Source organism: Otolemur garnettii, unplaced genomic scaffold (genome assembly GCF_000181295.1).
Source record: "Otolemur garnettii isolate 467f Iridium unplaced genomic scaffold, OtoGar3 scaffold00115, whole genome shotgun sequence".
Lineage (NCBI taxonomy): Eukaryota > Metazoa > Chordata > Mammalia > Primates > Galagidae > Otolemur > Otolemur garnettii.
The window spans coordinates 5,448,758-5,464,537 of record NW_003852510.1 but is presented as its reverse complement, the minus strand read 5'-3'; the positions used below and the strand labels follow the sequence as shown (position 1 = coordinate 5,464,537).

The following is a 15,780-nucleotide window of genomic DNA, read 5'->3' as shown; positions in this document are numbered from 1 at the left end:
GTCCTGGCCAAAAACTGCAAAAAAAAAAAAAAAAAAGATTTAGGGCAGCGCATGTGGCTCAGAGGAGTAGGGCGCTGGCCCCATATATCAGAGGTGGTGGGTTCAAACCCAGCCCCAGCCAAAAAAAAAAGATTTAAGAAATACAAGTTCTCAGGGCTCACCCAGCCCTGCCAGGGCTTATGCCACCAAAGCTTGAGAACCCATGTCCACTCCTCTAGCCAGATGCACACCCAAAGCCCACATTATTATGCGACTTGTCCTCATAGCACACCCCTCAGCTGTGAGCCCAGGCCCTCAGGTCTCCTGCCTGTCCCCTGAAAAAGGGCACTGGCCCCAGGAGGAGCATAGAAGCCAAGAAAGGTACTCATCTTCCCACATCCCACAGCTGAGCCAGACTAGAAAGTGGTCTTGGAGACCCCCAGGTGCTGTTCCCTCAGGCAGTGGCTTCCCAATTCTCTGAGGGTGACGAATCTGACTGCTTTTCTTTCACACCTGGCACTCCTGTTCTGCCATTATGAAGCATCTGGGAGTGAGGCAGTGGGCACACATGGGATGAGCCTGCTGTCTGTGTCCCTCCAAAAACTTTTTTTTTTTGAGACAGAGTCTCACTTTGTCATCCTCAGTAGAGTGCCATAGCGTCATAACTCACAGTAACTTCCAACTGTTGAGCTCAAGCAATTCTCTTGCCTCAGCCTCCCAAGTAGCTGGGACTACAGGTGCCCACCACAATGCGTGGCTATGTTTAGAGACAGGGTCTCACTCTGGCTCAGGCTGATCTGGAACCTGTGAGCTCAGGCAATCTGCCTGCCTCAGCTCCCCAGAGTGCTAGGATTATAGGCATGAGCCACTGCACCCAGCCTGCCCTCCAAAATTCTGATGTTGAAACATAATCCCCACACAGTGATATTGGGAGATGGGGCTTTGGAAGGTGATTTGGTCATGGGATCAGCACCCCCATAAAAGAGGCCTGAAGGAAATTGCCTGCCCCTGTTTTACCTTCTGCCTCGTGGATGGAACTGGAAGGTGCCACCTTTGTGGAGACAGCCGTCCTCACCAGATACCAAATCTTCTGGCCTGACGGTGGACTTCCCAGCCTCCTGAACTGTGAGCAGTAAGTTTCTGTTGTTTATAGATTACCCAAGTCTTCTGTTACAGCAGCCCTAAGACACCCACCATAACCTATTTTCAGGGATGCCCTTTCTCCTTGAGATAGTTTGTGATTGCAGGAAGCCCAGATCATCACTCTGACAGAGTCCTGACAAGAAAGTCCACTTCCTTTCCTGGGTACAAAAGGAACAGCACACAGAGTGTCAAGAAACCACAAACCCCTGTACTCAGCTCCAGCAGAGGTTCCCAGAGTCCCTAGGAATCCCAGAAAAGTCACAAATAGGGACCTCTCACACCAAATACCCAAAGGCCAGTGAGCACCTCGCTGTTCTTCCCAACGCATCAGATGTATCCAGCATGGTCCTGCCACCCCCAGTGTCCCTTTCAGGCTAGAACTTCTTGGCCCAAAACTCCTGTTCAGGGGAGTAGGCCTGGGTGCAGCATGATCTTTGTGGAGAAGCAGCTTCTGACAGGACCATCCACAGGCTTGCAAGTGACCTGGCTAACAGTGGCCAGAGAGTTTGCTCAGCGGATCAGATCAGCTCCCCCCATACAGGGCAGAGGGGACTGGCCAGTAAGCAGTGAGAGAAGCAGGAGGCAAACAGACACTCAGAGCAGCAGAAAGGCCTAAGCATGGTGGCTGGAGTTGGGGCTGGGGGCACTGGGTCCAGCATAGCCACCAGTCCAAACACCAGGGTCAGTCCACAAGTACCCACAGGGCACAGCCCCTTAGGGACACCTGGAAGTGCCTTGGGGTTGCCTACAGACTCACAGCCTGTGGCTGCCCACTGCTGCCTAACGGCCCCCCAAGCTGGGGGGCAAGACACTTGAGCCTTGGGCCAGGAAGACGTCTGCAGTAATGCTCCCTGCTCCTTCCTGCCCCGTTTTTTGTCTTCTAGCCCCAAGCAGACCTAAAGAACCTAAGGGCAGAGAATAGATTTTGTGTTAGACAAAGTTTTGTTTTGTTAGCTTATTTGTTAGCTCCCGTGCCGGCAGAGCACCAGGCATAAAGAAGCAACTCCACACTGGGAACCACTAGCCCAGAGGGCATACGGAGGGCCAGGGCCAGACAGGATTCCTGCATCTGGATGCCTCACAGGCACCGGCAAGAAAAGTCCTCGCGGCTCGGCGCCTATAGCTCACCCGGCTAGGGCGCCAGCCACGTACACCTAAGGTGGCGGGTTCGAATCCCCAGCCCGACCCGCCAAACAACAATGACGGCTGCAACCAAAAAATAGCCGGGCGTTGTGGCGGGCGCCTGTGGTCCCAGCTACTTGGGAGGCGGAGGCAGGAGACTCGCTTGAGCCCAGGAGTTGGAGGTTGCTGTGAGCTGTAATGCCACGGCACTCTGCCCAGGGGGGACAGCTTGAGGCTCTGTCTCAAAAAAAAAAAAAAAAAAGAAAAGTCCTCACCATGCCACTGTGGCCTGAGGCAGCCTCAGGCCCATCACTCTTCTTGCTGTGTCCCTGGCTATGTGGCCTTTTCCTCTCCAGTAGCAGTTCCAGGGAATGCCAGGCCACAACTGGAGCCTAGAGTGCAGTGATGGTACTGCCATAGGAGAACTGGGGACAGGGGAAGGGGGAGACAGTGGCAAGATGGGGGCAGGGCACAGGACACGCCTGGCATTCACTGGCTCTGAGACAGCTCACCTTGCACGGGCACAGGAAAGAGCTGATAGCCTCTCTAGCCTAGCAGAGGAGGTGCTGTGAAGACTGTGGAGAGGAGGAGACAGGGCACCCCCAGATGCAAGAACATCTCTCTCGGTCACAGTCTGGCTCCAAAGAAAGCCCTAGATAGGAGCAGGGAAGAAGTGAGGCTCAACAGCAGCGTAGCCATTAAGAACGCCAGCAGGAGGTTAGACTTGGTTCTAACCTCTCCTTTACCACTAATCTCCTGTGTGGCCTTAGGAAAGCCACTTAGCCTCCCTTTGCCTCTTTCCTCACCTGTGAAATGGGGGTGACAATCTCTAATGTCAAAGACCTCTTGTGAGGATTATGCTAAGGTATCACACCCATAACACAGGACGGGCACACAGGACTTTATCAAGTGTGGCAAAAGAAGCTATCGCTCTTCCCCAGGGAAGGATGAAATGAAGGAGCCCAGAGTCCCAGTGTGGGCACAGAAAGAGCTATGGGAAGCAGAGGGGGGAGCTCCTAATGGGGAGAGGGCAGAGGGCGTGGCAGGAAGGGAAGGCAGAGCCAGCACTAAGCTGAATTTCAAAGAGAAGAGAAAATGGCATAGTAGAGCCCACATGGCTCCCAGGGTCTGGCCACAACCTATTAATAAATTCTGGCACAGGCAGGTTATATACCTCATGGGTTAACGTCAGGTGCCAGCTTGCCAGCCTGCCAAGTGCCACATGCTTCAATGGAAACAAGACTGCTTCTGGGTGCCGAATGTTATCACCATGATCAACCAACCACAGACCAAAGGACAGGTAGTATGACCTGAGCCTTTTCATTAGCAATGAGATGCCACAACAAGGAACAACTCAATACACCTGAAACCCAAGGCAGACACTCAATATCCGGGCCATGCTGGCTCCAGTTACCAAGCCTGAGTCCCAGGAACACCTTCCACCCGCTTAGGAGTCTGCATGCACTGAACATGTGGGGTTCCCATAGGTTGTGGCAGGAGGTTACCTCCAAAAAGGTCACCCCTGAGGGAGGTGAGTGCCTGACTTTGTCACCCCAAACAAGGCATCATAATAATGCCCATTTCAAAACCCTTTTCTCTCAGCAAAAAGTATATCAGGAGACCAATAACGCCATCTCCCCCAGCTGAGGACAGGTGACGGAAAGGACAGGGAGGAGACGACACAGGGAGGGCTGGGAGACAAAGCAAGATAAGGGGTCCTGGCTCACGATGTCCCGCACAGCATGGGGGGCACCTGTGTCCAAACCTGCCCCTTGCTTGTCCCTGCCCTTCTGTCTGGGAACTCCCAGCTCACTGCCGGCCCGTGTGCTGACTGATGTCCTCCTCTACAGAGCTCACACTGGCCCTCACACCAGCTCCACTCGGGGGAAAGATGCACCCCAGAGCTCTGGACAAATGCATTAGTCCCCACTTGCATGGCCTTGCTCTGGGAGTGACAGGAAGCAGGAATAAAACAAGGGGCCTGGGTCTTGGCAAAACGAATCCCGATCCTCTAACTCACTCCAAAGTTGCATTTTAATATCTAGAGCATGGGGGTCAAGACATCTGATTCAGATGCTCACCCATAAGGAATGCTCAAGACTTCAGAGGGATATTCTGTTTCTTGTCCAAATCTCAAACAGATACGAACATACTTACACCCTCAACATAAGACAATCAGAGAGAGAGGACCAGGACAACTCTAGGGGCCACCACCGTCACATATAGTCTTGAAGGGTCAGTCATTGGGAACCCTGGGCCTCAGCCCCCAGAGACTGTTATAACCTGGAAGGATTTCCCAGTCAAACATGCAGTCTTGGGAGGCTGGAAGGAAAGCGTGGCCCCAGTGCTCCTAGAAGCTTCTAACTAAAAAGCCTCTTGCTGCCAAGGGGGTCCTGGCAGGTCACTCCAGCAGCTGGCTGAGCTGATGGGCATCCTCTGACATTAGCAGTGACCCTGAATGACAGAAACCAACCTTGGACCTCCACACGCACCAAGGAAGACCCCACACACACTGGGATCACAGAAGCTCCTTTCTCACTCTGCTATGGGCTTCTCCTAGGACAGGATCTCAGCAAAAGAGTGAAAAACTGCTAGAAACAGGTCACTCCTTGCAGAAGACCTCCATCTTTTTATTTCAAACATGTGCCTAGCATGGCGAGCTTCTGTTTTATGAGTCCCAAGAAACCAATACTACCTGCAACCTCCCTCAGGGAAGAGTGAGAGTCCTCTAGGAAAATGCATGCATTCCTTCATTCACTCAAACAGTTACTGAATCCTTACTGTATGCCAGGAACTAAGCAAGGTATTAGAAGGCAAGCGGTGAACAACGCAGAAGAATCTTTGTTGTCACAGAGCTTCCATTCTAGTGGGAAAGACAGACAGCAAGTAACTAACGCCTAATTTCAGAGCAGTGTTACAAACTGGAAGCAGGATTAGCTCTGCGCCCATAGCACAGTGGTTATAGCGCCAGCCATATACACTGGGGCTGGCGGGTTCGAGCCCCAGTCCAAGCCAGCTAAACAACAATGACAACTGCAACAAAAAATAGCCAGGCGTGGTGGCGGCGCCTGTAATCCTAGCCTTGGGAGGCTGAAGCTAGAGAATCACTTAAGCCTAAGTCTTTGAGGTTGCTGTGAGCTGACATGACGGCATTCTACCGACGGTGACATAGTGAGACTGTCTCAAAAAAAAAAAAAAAAAAAGCAGAAGCAGGATAAATAGTAGACACCCGTGTGTAAGCTATTTCAGACTGGCTGGTTGATGAGGACCTTTTGAAGGAAGTGATATTCTGAGATGAGGTCTGAATGACAACAAGGTACCAGTAGGGAAAAGATGTGAAAGATCAGGCCTCAGGCAGAGGACAAGGTTCAGTCAAACTCTTGGTTCATCTGAAGAGAAAAGGCCAGTGACCACCATTATTCTTTACTGTTACAAAGAGGAGAGCCACAGCAGGGCCCTTTCCTTCTCTTGGATCTCATAGGGACCCTCACACATGCACATTTACACACATGCGCTTGTTTAGAGCTGGAACCTGAAGAAAACACCAAGAAACTTCTCAAACACCAACAAGGCCAAGTTGGGAACTCCTTGCCCTGATTGGTAAGGAGGTCCCCTGCACTGGCAAGATGGGTGTGTAGAGCCCACCATCTTTGTGCACACGGCAGGTGCACAGACCAGGTGCTCAGGGAATGGTGCTCCCTGGCCCCCTGCTTGCCCCTCTGCCTTGTGCACAGGATCCTAGAGCCTCTGGGACACGTGCAGTATGCTGCAGCCTCCCAGGCCCACTCCCCTCTGGCAGGCTCCAAGACCTGGGCCTCCCCCTCCCTGAGCCTTCTCTGGCAGGAGCACAGAAGCATCACTGAGGCAGCCACAACTACCAGGTTACCCAGCCCTCACTTCCACAGCCTCCTCCTCCTGAGCCAGCATCTCAGGCAGGGCTGTGCTGATGGCAGCAGAAGGTTCAGGGAAGAGGAGGTGCATCTCGCTCCGCCAGCAAGCTCCTAGAAAGGATCTTGAACTTAAGCTGGTATGACCAAGGCCAGCCCCAGCTAGACTGAAGGGAGCAATCCCAAGGTCCTTCCCCACCCCTTTCTCTCCTGGGGAATCTTGCTTAGTCTTTAAAACCCCACTCAAATGTCACTTCCTGGGAGGCACCTGTGGCTCAGTGAGTAGGGCGCTGGCCCCATATACCGAGAGTGGCGAGTTCAAACCTGGCCTGGGCCAAACTGCAACAAAAAAAATAGCCGGGTGTTCTGGTGGGCACCTGTATTCCCAGCTACTTGGGAAGCTGAGGCGAGAGAATCGCCTAAGCCCAGGAGTTGGAGGTTGCTCTGAGCTGTGTGATGCCACTGCATTTCACCTAGGGGGATAAAGTGAGACTCTGTCTCTACAAAAAAAATAAAAATTAAAAAATGTCACTCCCTCTTTGAAGCCTTTGCCAGCCTCCCCAGGAGGGATTTCTTACTATTTTGTGACTCCAAAGCATTCTACCATTTCTTTTGCATAATATTCTGGTTGTTTATTTGGATGCCTGACTCTGAACACTGTGAGCTCACAGGGGCAAAGCGGCATCTTATTCATGTCATATTCTCATTGCCTGGAAGAAGGGAGCTCACTAAATATCATTCAACAGAGTTGAAAAAATGAGTGAGTGAGTGAGTGAAAAAATGAATGAATAAATGAAGTCTGTACATACCTGGAGCAAAGATCGCCAGGGAGAAAAGTTTCATCAGAGAGTGTAACCAAGGAAAATACTCACATTTCAAAGTCAACTGCTGGCCCTGTCTTGGAGCACAGCGCCACAGTCACAGAGTTCTTGGCAAACCTGTGATCATAATGGTGACTTGAGGGCAACACCGGCTCTCAGCCACAGAGGCCCTCCATGGGGATCCTCTGTCACAGGCCTGACTCTCCCTCAGGAACTGTGCAAAGGGAGCAGACTGAGCCAGCAACAGAGGCACAGCCATCCCTGGGTTCCCCGGACCTCGTGTAGGGAGGGGGAACTCCAGGAGTGAAGTTCCACATGGCCACCTGCAGAAGGACTTCTGGGATAAAGGGTATGCCCAAAGCCGGTCTGGAGAAACTTGAGGACAGGAGACAGGAAGCCCTGTGCCCTCCTTGACAAAGCTCACTAACCAGGCAGAAAAGCCAAGGAACAGTCAGAGGCCTATACAGAAAATTGGCAGTTTTATAAGGAAACTGGTGCAAATATTGGATTACAAAAGGAGACACTCTGCAAAGAGCTGGTGATTAGAGCAGAAAGGTAATGGCCAAATATCAACTTTCATGTTGTAAACCTCATCACCAACCTGTCTGGGGAGGAGGAGGCAGCAGGGAGCAGGAGGAAAGAACAGAAACCTGGAGTACAGGGAGGCAGGGGGGAACCCAGTGCTAAAAGCCCTGCAGGTCCATGAATGTGGCATGCATCAGATAGGCTGAAACCAAGTTTGTTCCATGTCCTCAGGGAAGGGGGTGGGAGGCTGGGCCTTGGCCTGAGTCTTAAGGCAGAGTTACCCCTATCACCTCCAGTCACCCCAGGGCCCTGCACCTCCTCACCACCTCACACTTCCTTCTCAGATGCTGGCACCACCAGAGGGATGGGGCTATTAGGTAAGAAACTGAAATGAAACAGCCTGCTGTGCTCCCCGCCGTAATCCTGCTCCCTGGCTTCTGTCCATTTTGTTCATTACCGTGTCCCTGGCTCCCAACATGGTGCCAGCACAGAATGGGGTTCAGCAGTTAGTGCCGGAGTCCCTGACTGCACAAGTGATGGACAGGATGACCTCCCAGCATGCTGTTGACAGTTTACTTGTCTCTACAACATTCCTATAAGCCAGGAATAATAGTAACAGTAATATGATGATGGTGAAAGAGGCTGCTGAGGGTTCTGCGGCGTGCTTCGTATCCTTTGGACTCTGTACCCTTCACAACAGCCTCTAAGGAATGTTCTGTTACTGCCTTCAATTTACAGATGCAGAAACTAAGCACAAAGATGTTAAATGTCTGAATGTTGCAGAGGCAATAATGATGCCACAGGAAATGTCTCTTTCCATCCCACTCATCACATCTCACCTTCTTTTCCTTTCTAAAGGGCCTGGGGAATAGGGTGGGAAGAGACTGAGCTCAGGCTGAGTGGTGAAGGGGAGCTAAGACCTGCCAAGCAGAGCAGACCCAGCCTTGTTCTGTGACTGTCACGCTGCACTTGTACCCAGCTCTTCTCACTCTGGAAACCTGCAGGCCCTGGGCTATGCCACCATCTGTTTGGTCACTCAATTCCAGGATCAGACCTACCCCCCCTCGCTTCCCCACTCACCCTCTTCCTCCCTCTACAGTCACCACAAGCCCTGGCCCCAGGCAGCCAGAGCCAGTTCCAGTAGAACTTCCAGAGAAAGGTGCCAGGGCAGCAGCAAGGAGAAAGCAGCCCTGGAGCCACAGAAGTCCAACCAGTCCAACCAGAAAATCCACAGGCCACAGCTTCCTTCTCACCCAGCAGGGGTGCAGCCCCAGGGTGGCCGTTAAAACAAAAGGTCCACATCCCAGCACTCTGCTAGACAGGCAGGTGGATCACCAGAGCTTAGACCAGCCTGAGCCAGAGCTTCTCTAAAAATAGCTGGACATTGTGGTGGGTACCTGTAGTCCCAGCTACTTGGGAGGCTAAGGCAAGAGAATCATTGAGCCCAGGAGTTTGAGGTTGCTGTAAGCTATGACGCCATGGCACTCTACTGAGGGTAACAAAGTGAGATTCTGTCTTAAAAAAAAAAAAAGAAAAAGGTCCGGGAAGCAGGTGGCAGGAAGACCAAGGATGGAGGGAGAAAACCAACTTCCTTTGGTTTGCATTTATGGCTTCTGTTTCACTCCTGGCCACCAGGCAGAAAGGTCCTTAGAGGTCCTTCGAACATAGATGCCCACGTGGGACATCTCCTCCCTGCCTGGGCAGACAGCATGGGTCGCATGAGATCCTTTCCTAAGTTGCCAGTTTGAGCAGTTTAAACCGCTCTCCACTTCTGGAGGGAAACTAAAGAGGTAGTCATCGGGAGCCTGGTGACGGTACAATGGGGGTGGGGGGCTTTATGTCCAGATACTCTCGCAGGCCTCCTCTGGTCTCCCTGCTTCAAGTCTTAGCCCCTCTCTGGCCAACGTCCTGAGTACCCCCCTTTAAAACCTTTTCTACCATCACCAAGGCTCACATTCCATCTCTTCAGCTGGGCCCTCAGTGCCCTCTGCCAACCAGTCCTGACACTCACTCCTTAATTAAACAACACAGACTGGAGTCTGCCAGACCCTATAGTAGAAAATGCAAAAATAAAGAGGATTTTGCCTCACCCTTAAGGCACTTATGGTTTGGGAGACAGAGAACATTCTCGCTCTTCTAAAAACTTGCCTTTGTTGCAGCCAGACTGCCCAGAGTCCCAAGGACACCCACTCAGTTCCCACCTCTGTTATCTCTACCGAGTTGTTCCATCTGCTCCCTTCTGCTGCAGGAAGCTACAAGCGGCCCACGCGTGAAGGCCTAGCTCATCCTCCCCTGCTGGTTCTAGGACACGGGTCTCTCTCCTCCACCTCTGATAGCACTTATGGTCCCACTGCCATTCACTGGCTGCCCCATGGAATGTCTCACTGGTCATTTAGCTTCTGACACTCACTGTGAGCCCTTCGACCCTTTGTCAGAGTGAGAGTGACTGTAATGATCACAAGCGATCCCCTCATTTGAGGAATGCTTCCCCACATGGTCTCAGACATAGTACCTCATCTTGGCAACAGCTCTTTTTTGCCTATGCCTTGCCTCCCCAACTAGATTATAGTTTTGAGGGCAGAAAAAAGTAGGCAGCAGTATGTCTCTGAAATGCCTGGCACAGTAGTAGTGAATGCTCAGTTAATTTGTCTAACAGGTAAGAAAGATGCCAACCACTCCCCTCTGCCCCATTTGAGCCAGCACAGCCACACAGCAAGGTGACTCTAATAGCAGAGACCAGCACAGTAGGGCCACCTCCCCACCCGCTGGCCAGAAAGAAGAGATGGGTGGGGAGAGGGACAGTCAGTGCCTCAGTCGGGGGTGGGGGGGTGGGGGGGGTGTTCCTCCCTGCTTCCTGGCAGGCTCTTCTCTGAAATATCACAGGCTTGTAAAATTAAGAGAAGTACACAGTAGCTCGAGGGAGTGCCAGCCCAAGGGCTATCAACATGAGGAGAGCCAAGAATCTCAACTCTGTCTTGGCAGTAACTAGGTAATTGTCTTATTTTCCCCATTCACAAAGAGAAAAAAAAAAGACACCCCTTCCTACCCCATGTCCTGTGTCTAGATCAATGCCCAGCATGGTCAAAGAACGTGTTTTAGACAAGGCACAGCTCAAGAGTGGTGACTGTGTGTATTATTCATCTTGGAAGCTCTAGGTCTTAGTGCCATGCCCAACATACAGGACACACTTTGTTAAATAAGTTAATGAATAGAACTTAGTAGCACATGTTTCCTTGGCTCTTTGTCTCCTGGCTGTCCCTTCAATGTCCTTGAGAAACTTTCTGTATCATTTAAGGAAAAAGCTATTCTGGACCATCCAACTCCTCTTAAGTTTTAATTAATGCTGAAAAACACTCAAGACAAGGTAGAATCTCTTTGTAAGCTTTAAATAAGAAAGCATTAGAGCAATGCAGTAGGCCAGATTACAAAAGGCTGCTGTGAAAAAAGACAGAATCCAAACTCCTAAAGAGTCCTGTGTATCTTGTGGAAAGGGGGACCAGACCACAAACAGCAGAGGAAGAACTGTGGGGACCATCTTTAGGTTTTAGACCAACATGCCAAGGGCCTTGAGGGGAGAAGGTGCTGCCCAGACCCCCTACCAAGTTCATTGATTGACTTCTGCCCTCAAAGTGGCCTACCCCAGAGGGTTTCTGAGGAAGTTAAGTCCCTAAGACCTGTGTTCACCTATTAGCAGGCAAATGTGTGTAAGGAAGGCAAGATGAAAAGAAAAGGAGAAGGGCTGGTGGTTAGAGGTATGGGGCATGGGACTCCCTTTAACGAAAGCACCAGACTCAGGCAGCTATCCTGGTATTTTAGAAATAGGAGTTCCCTCATTTTTCTGCTGAAACAGGGGACACAGGTTCCTTAGGGGCAGTTAACTCTCAGACATAAGGCAGGAGTCCCAAGAGCTTCTGAAATGAGGTGGCTGAATGAAGCCCTGAAGGGGAAAAGTCACTCCTAGGACTTGGAATATGGCCAGGATACCAGGGTGTAAACTACTGCTCTTCAGGCAAAAGCCAGGGGACCCCAGGCAGCCCACAGCTCTCTGCAGATAGGTCAGGTGCTCCTGGCACCAGGCCCACTTCAAAAATAGTCACTGCAAATTTCCTTAAGTGATAACCTGCTGCCCTTTGTCCCTGAGCCTGCAACCTGTCCCCATACCCCAGCTGTTTCCTCAGCTACTCCCTCACTCACTCACATGCCTGTCTCCAACACCTGTCTCTTCTCTGAACCTTCCCCAGAAGCACGAAGCCTTCCCTTGGACAAGGCTCCATGTCCAGGCCCTACCCTTCTCTCTGAAATGTCTCTCATCCAAACTGAGGCCCAGCCCAGGCTCCTGGATCTCCTTGGAGCTTGCCTAATAGATCATTTTAGAAGGATGGATGAGTTCTGTTCCCTGACCCTAAATTCTTTGAAGATAGAGAAACAAAGAGAGAAAGCGCTCAATCGTAATAACAACCAGCATTTACCCAGCATTATGAGCTTCTAACTTAGTGCTAAGTGCTTTGCAAACATTGTCTCATTTAATCATCACAAAAGAGGTAGGTAGCACTATCATACCCATTCTACAGAAGAGAAACTAAAGGTCAGCGGCTTAAGTGCTACTGTGCCTTGGAGGTCACTCTGCCCCAGAGTGAGGTATCCAGGTCTGAGTGCAAAGTTTGCCTCTTAACTGGAAGGCTCTGCTCTTCCTGGCTAGATCTGCTCCCTCCTCTCTCCTGACAAAGGGTGTGTTTTTGAGGGGAGTGGGGTGGCTGGGAGTGGAGATGAAGCCTCAAGACCAAGATGAGAGCTGGACCCTCCCAAGCGGTAGCAGGGACTTCTTGGAGGACATTCCAATTGGATGGGGGGCCAGCCAGCAGGGGTTTCCAAGGGCCTAGGCAATGTAGAGGTTACTGCAGGGCTGACCAACCTCAGTAGGGGGGTAGGATTCTGGTACGGGGGAGTGGGGATTTCTTCAACTCAGACTTTACAGAGGAGGGGGCCTCTCAGAGCCTATGAGGTGAGGCCTCAGACCCCATCATCCTGCTGCCTAGAACGCCAGCCGGCCTTGTGCCTTTAGCCAGAAGCTCCAGCACTGCCAGATCAGAGATACACTCTAAGGCAGGTGCTGCCTGCCTTCTTGGCCCTGGTCTGGACAGGGGTTCCTGCCACCCTCTTTAGCCTCCTTCAAAACAAATGCTTCAGTCAGCTGGCTCATCCTTCTCCATGCACTGGGCTCCTCATCTTATCTGTGCCCTCCTCCAGGTGTCCCTTCACTACTGCGCCCTGGAAATTCAACCCCTTGACCCCTCCCTTCCTCCTCTCTTCCCCAGCCTGGCTCCACATTGGGTCGCCACCGTAAGAGAGGATACCTCAGCGACTCTGCTCCCCACCCTGTGCCCCAGTCCCTGAGCACAGCCTTACTTCCCCTCCCCCGCTCCACTGGGGGGCACGGGGATGTTATTTCAGGGGTAATGATTCTCGCCGCCCGGGCTCGTGGTACCGGGCCTATACCCGCTCCCCATTTTCTCAGCTTCCACAGGAGGGAGCGAAGTCGCCCCACCGCGAGGGGCAGATCCCACTTCCTACCCCAGTTCCAGACAGCAGGCAGCAGGGAGGGACCCCTCGCCTGCAGGGACCTAGGCTCAGGTTCCCAACTGGCGGCCCGCTCACTCCGAGATTTATTCCCAGCCCTAGCCTCCCGTTCCTCCGCCTCTAGCTCGAGGGGCGAACAATTCCCCCATGGCCGAGGATGGAGGAGGCAGAGGAACCGGCCACCAGGCAGGGAGGGTGGGGCGCCCGCGGGCCACCGCCCCTTACCGATGGTGGAGATGTGCGAGGAGTGGAACTCGTTGTCGGTGAAGCGGCACAGCAGGCAGGTCTTGCCGACCCCGGAGTCCCCGATCAGCAGCAGGCGGAACAGCACATCGTACTGCTTCGCCATGGCTGGGGCTGCAAGGGGCCGGGGGCTGCGGGCGGGCGGCGGGCTTAGCCCAGCTCAGCCGCTGCCATCGCGGCCCGCGCGCGCTGGGGAACGCTGCGGGAGGCCAGAAGCCGGGCCGGGCCTGGGCAGCTCGCGCCGTGCGGGGGAGCGCGGAGGCGGCGCCCGCTCTGCGCCGCTGGGCTCGCGCGGTGGTGGGAGGAGGAGCGGGGCCGCCCCTGCCCGCCCCTTCCCCTGCGCCGCGGCGAGAGGGGGCGGGAGCGCGCGCCGGAGCCAGGGGCCCCTGCCACCCTCTACCCTCTTTATGCCGGGACCCCGGAGGGTCGGGAGGGACGTTCTCGTTTTTCCACGGTATTTCAGAATGGGGTGTAGGGGTGAGCTCCCACTTAGCCCGCCTCTACCTTGCTCGCTTTCTGGTCCCACCTCTTCCCCAGATCCCACCCCAAGTCTGGCCCGGGTAGCTCTGCCCCCACTGGGGCACCTCGCTCCCGCCAGAGCCTGGCCGGGCGTCCAGCTGGTTGGTCCTCACCAGGGCTCACCCGGTGTGGGAAGGCCTTGAACGGGGTCTGTATTCAAGGACTCGTCTCCTGTTGAAGGCTCCGTGAGCACTGGAAAGTGTTGCTGAATTCTTCCTCTCTGCCACCTAGCTTCCCGGTGACACTGGGTGACTCGGTCGCCGCCCTCCCCTATCCCCAGTTTTTCTTTAAATAGGGTAAGTGGCTACTGACTTTCTTCACCAAGGCGAAAAGATAATCATAACAAAAAAATCTCCAGACGCAAAAATACAAACTCCTTTGGCGGTGTTGGGCAGACAGACGTCAGTTTTCCCTCTAAGCCACGCAGGATAGGCGCTCGGGTTGTCCGTTCGCGGTTCAGATCACTAAATACCTCTGCCGCGGTGTATACCGGTGGCACCAAAGAATGAATGGGCCTCTCTCTAGACCCAATTTACTACTACCCTGGAGAGAGGCAAACAAATGCTCTCTGGAGTTGAGAAAATTGCCTCTTCCTAAAAATGAGTATTTAGGAAGAGCGAGTCTGGTCCATTAGATCTTTAAAAAGCAATGAAAAAGTTGTTTTCAGCCTGGGTATTGGATGGAGTGTGTATTTTTCAGTAGTAAATCAAGGAACGTGGTAAGTTCATTTCCTTCATTTGAAGAATTATATATCAGGCAAAGTGTCTAAATTTATAATAAAGAAGGAAAAAAATCAGCTCAGTGCCTGTGGCTCAGGTGGCTAAGGCACCAGCTACATACACCTGAATTGGTGGGTTCGAATCCAGCCTGGGCTCGCCAAACAACAGTGACGGCTGCAACCAAAAAAAAAAAAAATAGCGGGCGTTGTGGCGGGCGCCTGTAGTCCCAGCTACTTGGGAGGCTGAGGCAGGAGCATCTCTTGAGCTCAGGAGTTGGAGTTTGCTGTGAGCTGTAATCCCATGACACTCTATCCAGGGTGACAGCTTGAGGCTCTGTCTCAAAAAATAAAATAACTTAAAAAAAAAAAAGAGGAAGGAAAAAATCCTGAGTCCAGTAGCTACTTACATTATACTAAAAGCTAAAGAAACTAGGCCTATGGAGTCCATTTCTCCCAGGTGTGTTTCTCTGCATTGGGTGTCTATGGGTTTCAGGTGCAGGCTGAGGGCTCTGGCATCAGGCACACTTGGTTTCCAGTACAGCGCCGCTGCTCACCAGCTGTGCAGCCTTGAATTCATTACTGAGCTCCTCTGTGCCTCAGTTTCCTCATCTCAAAATAAGGATATTTAGAGTAACTACCTTATAGGAGTGTGGGAAATGAAATGAGATACTGTATGGAAGGACTTGGACAGCCCTTGACATGACACTGAGTAAGTGCTAGGTACAGAAAACTCCCTGGAATGTTGTCCCTGTGCATACCTGGGTGGTGAGGATACCCACAGATGAATATAGCCAGGGATGTTTTCACTGCACTTAGGCCCAACCTGCTGTGAGCCTCCTCCCACCACCAAGGAGAGTACAGAGCCCAGGCTCAACTCTGCCTCTTTCCACGTGGCAGTGGTCTTCCCGGTGGTGGACACAGTGATGGTAAATACTTCCTACAGGTCTCCTGATTGCGACATTAGTGCCACTTTGCTTCTGTTAGATGAAACAAGGAGGATGCAAGTGGAAGCTGATTCCTCATTCCACTTTGAAAGAAATGGCTTTCCCTAGGCAAGATAAGAAAGGGAATGAGGTTTTCTGAATGAATCCAGGGAAATAAATGCTCATATTCACAAATAAGCTGAGAAAATTTGATCATATTAGCAGACCTCAATTCAGTAGCTTACACTGCTTTTAAAAAAGGTAATAGGGGAAAAAACCGAAAAAAATAAAAATAAAAAATAAAAAAGGTAATGCGGAATGGC

The 15,780-nt window shown here is 52.1% G+C and overlaps 1 protein-coding gene across 1 annotated transcript in view; it reads right to left on the bottom strand.

The window, feature by feature from the left end:
• The window catches only part of RAB15 (RAB15, member RAS oncogene family), a 25,734-nt gene extending 12,331 nt beyond the window's left edge, over window positions 1-13,403 (bottom strand). Inside the window, exons 1-2 of the mRNA XM_012809856.1 lie at window positions 13,280-13,403; window positions 6,131-6,245 (exon numbers count right to left, since the gene is read on the bottom strand). Of these exons, the coding sequence (XP_012665310.1) occupies window positions 6,131-6,245; window positions 13,280-13,403 (239 nt within the window). The remainder of the gene's footprint in view (window positions 1-6,130; window positions 6,246-13,279) is intronic.
• Between the last annotated feature and the right edge of the window lie 2,377 nt (window positions 13,404-15,780).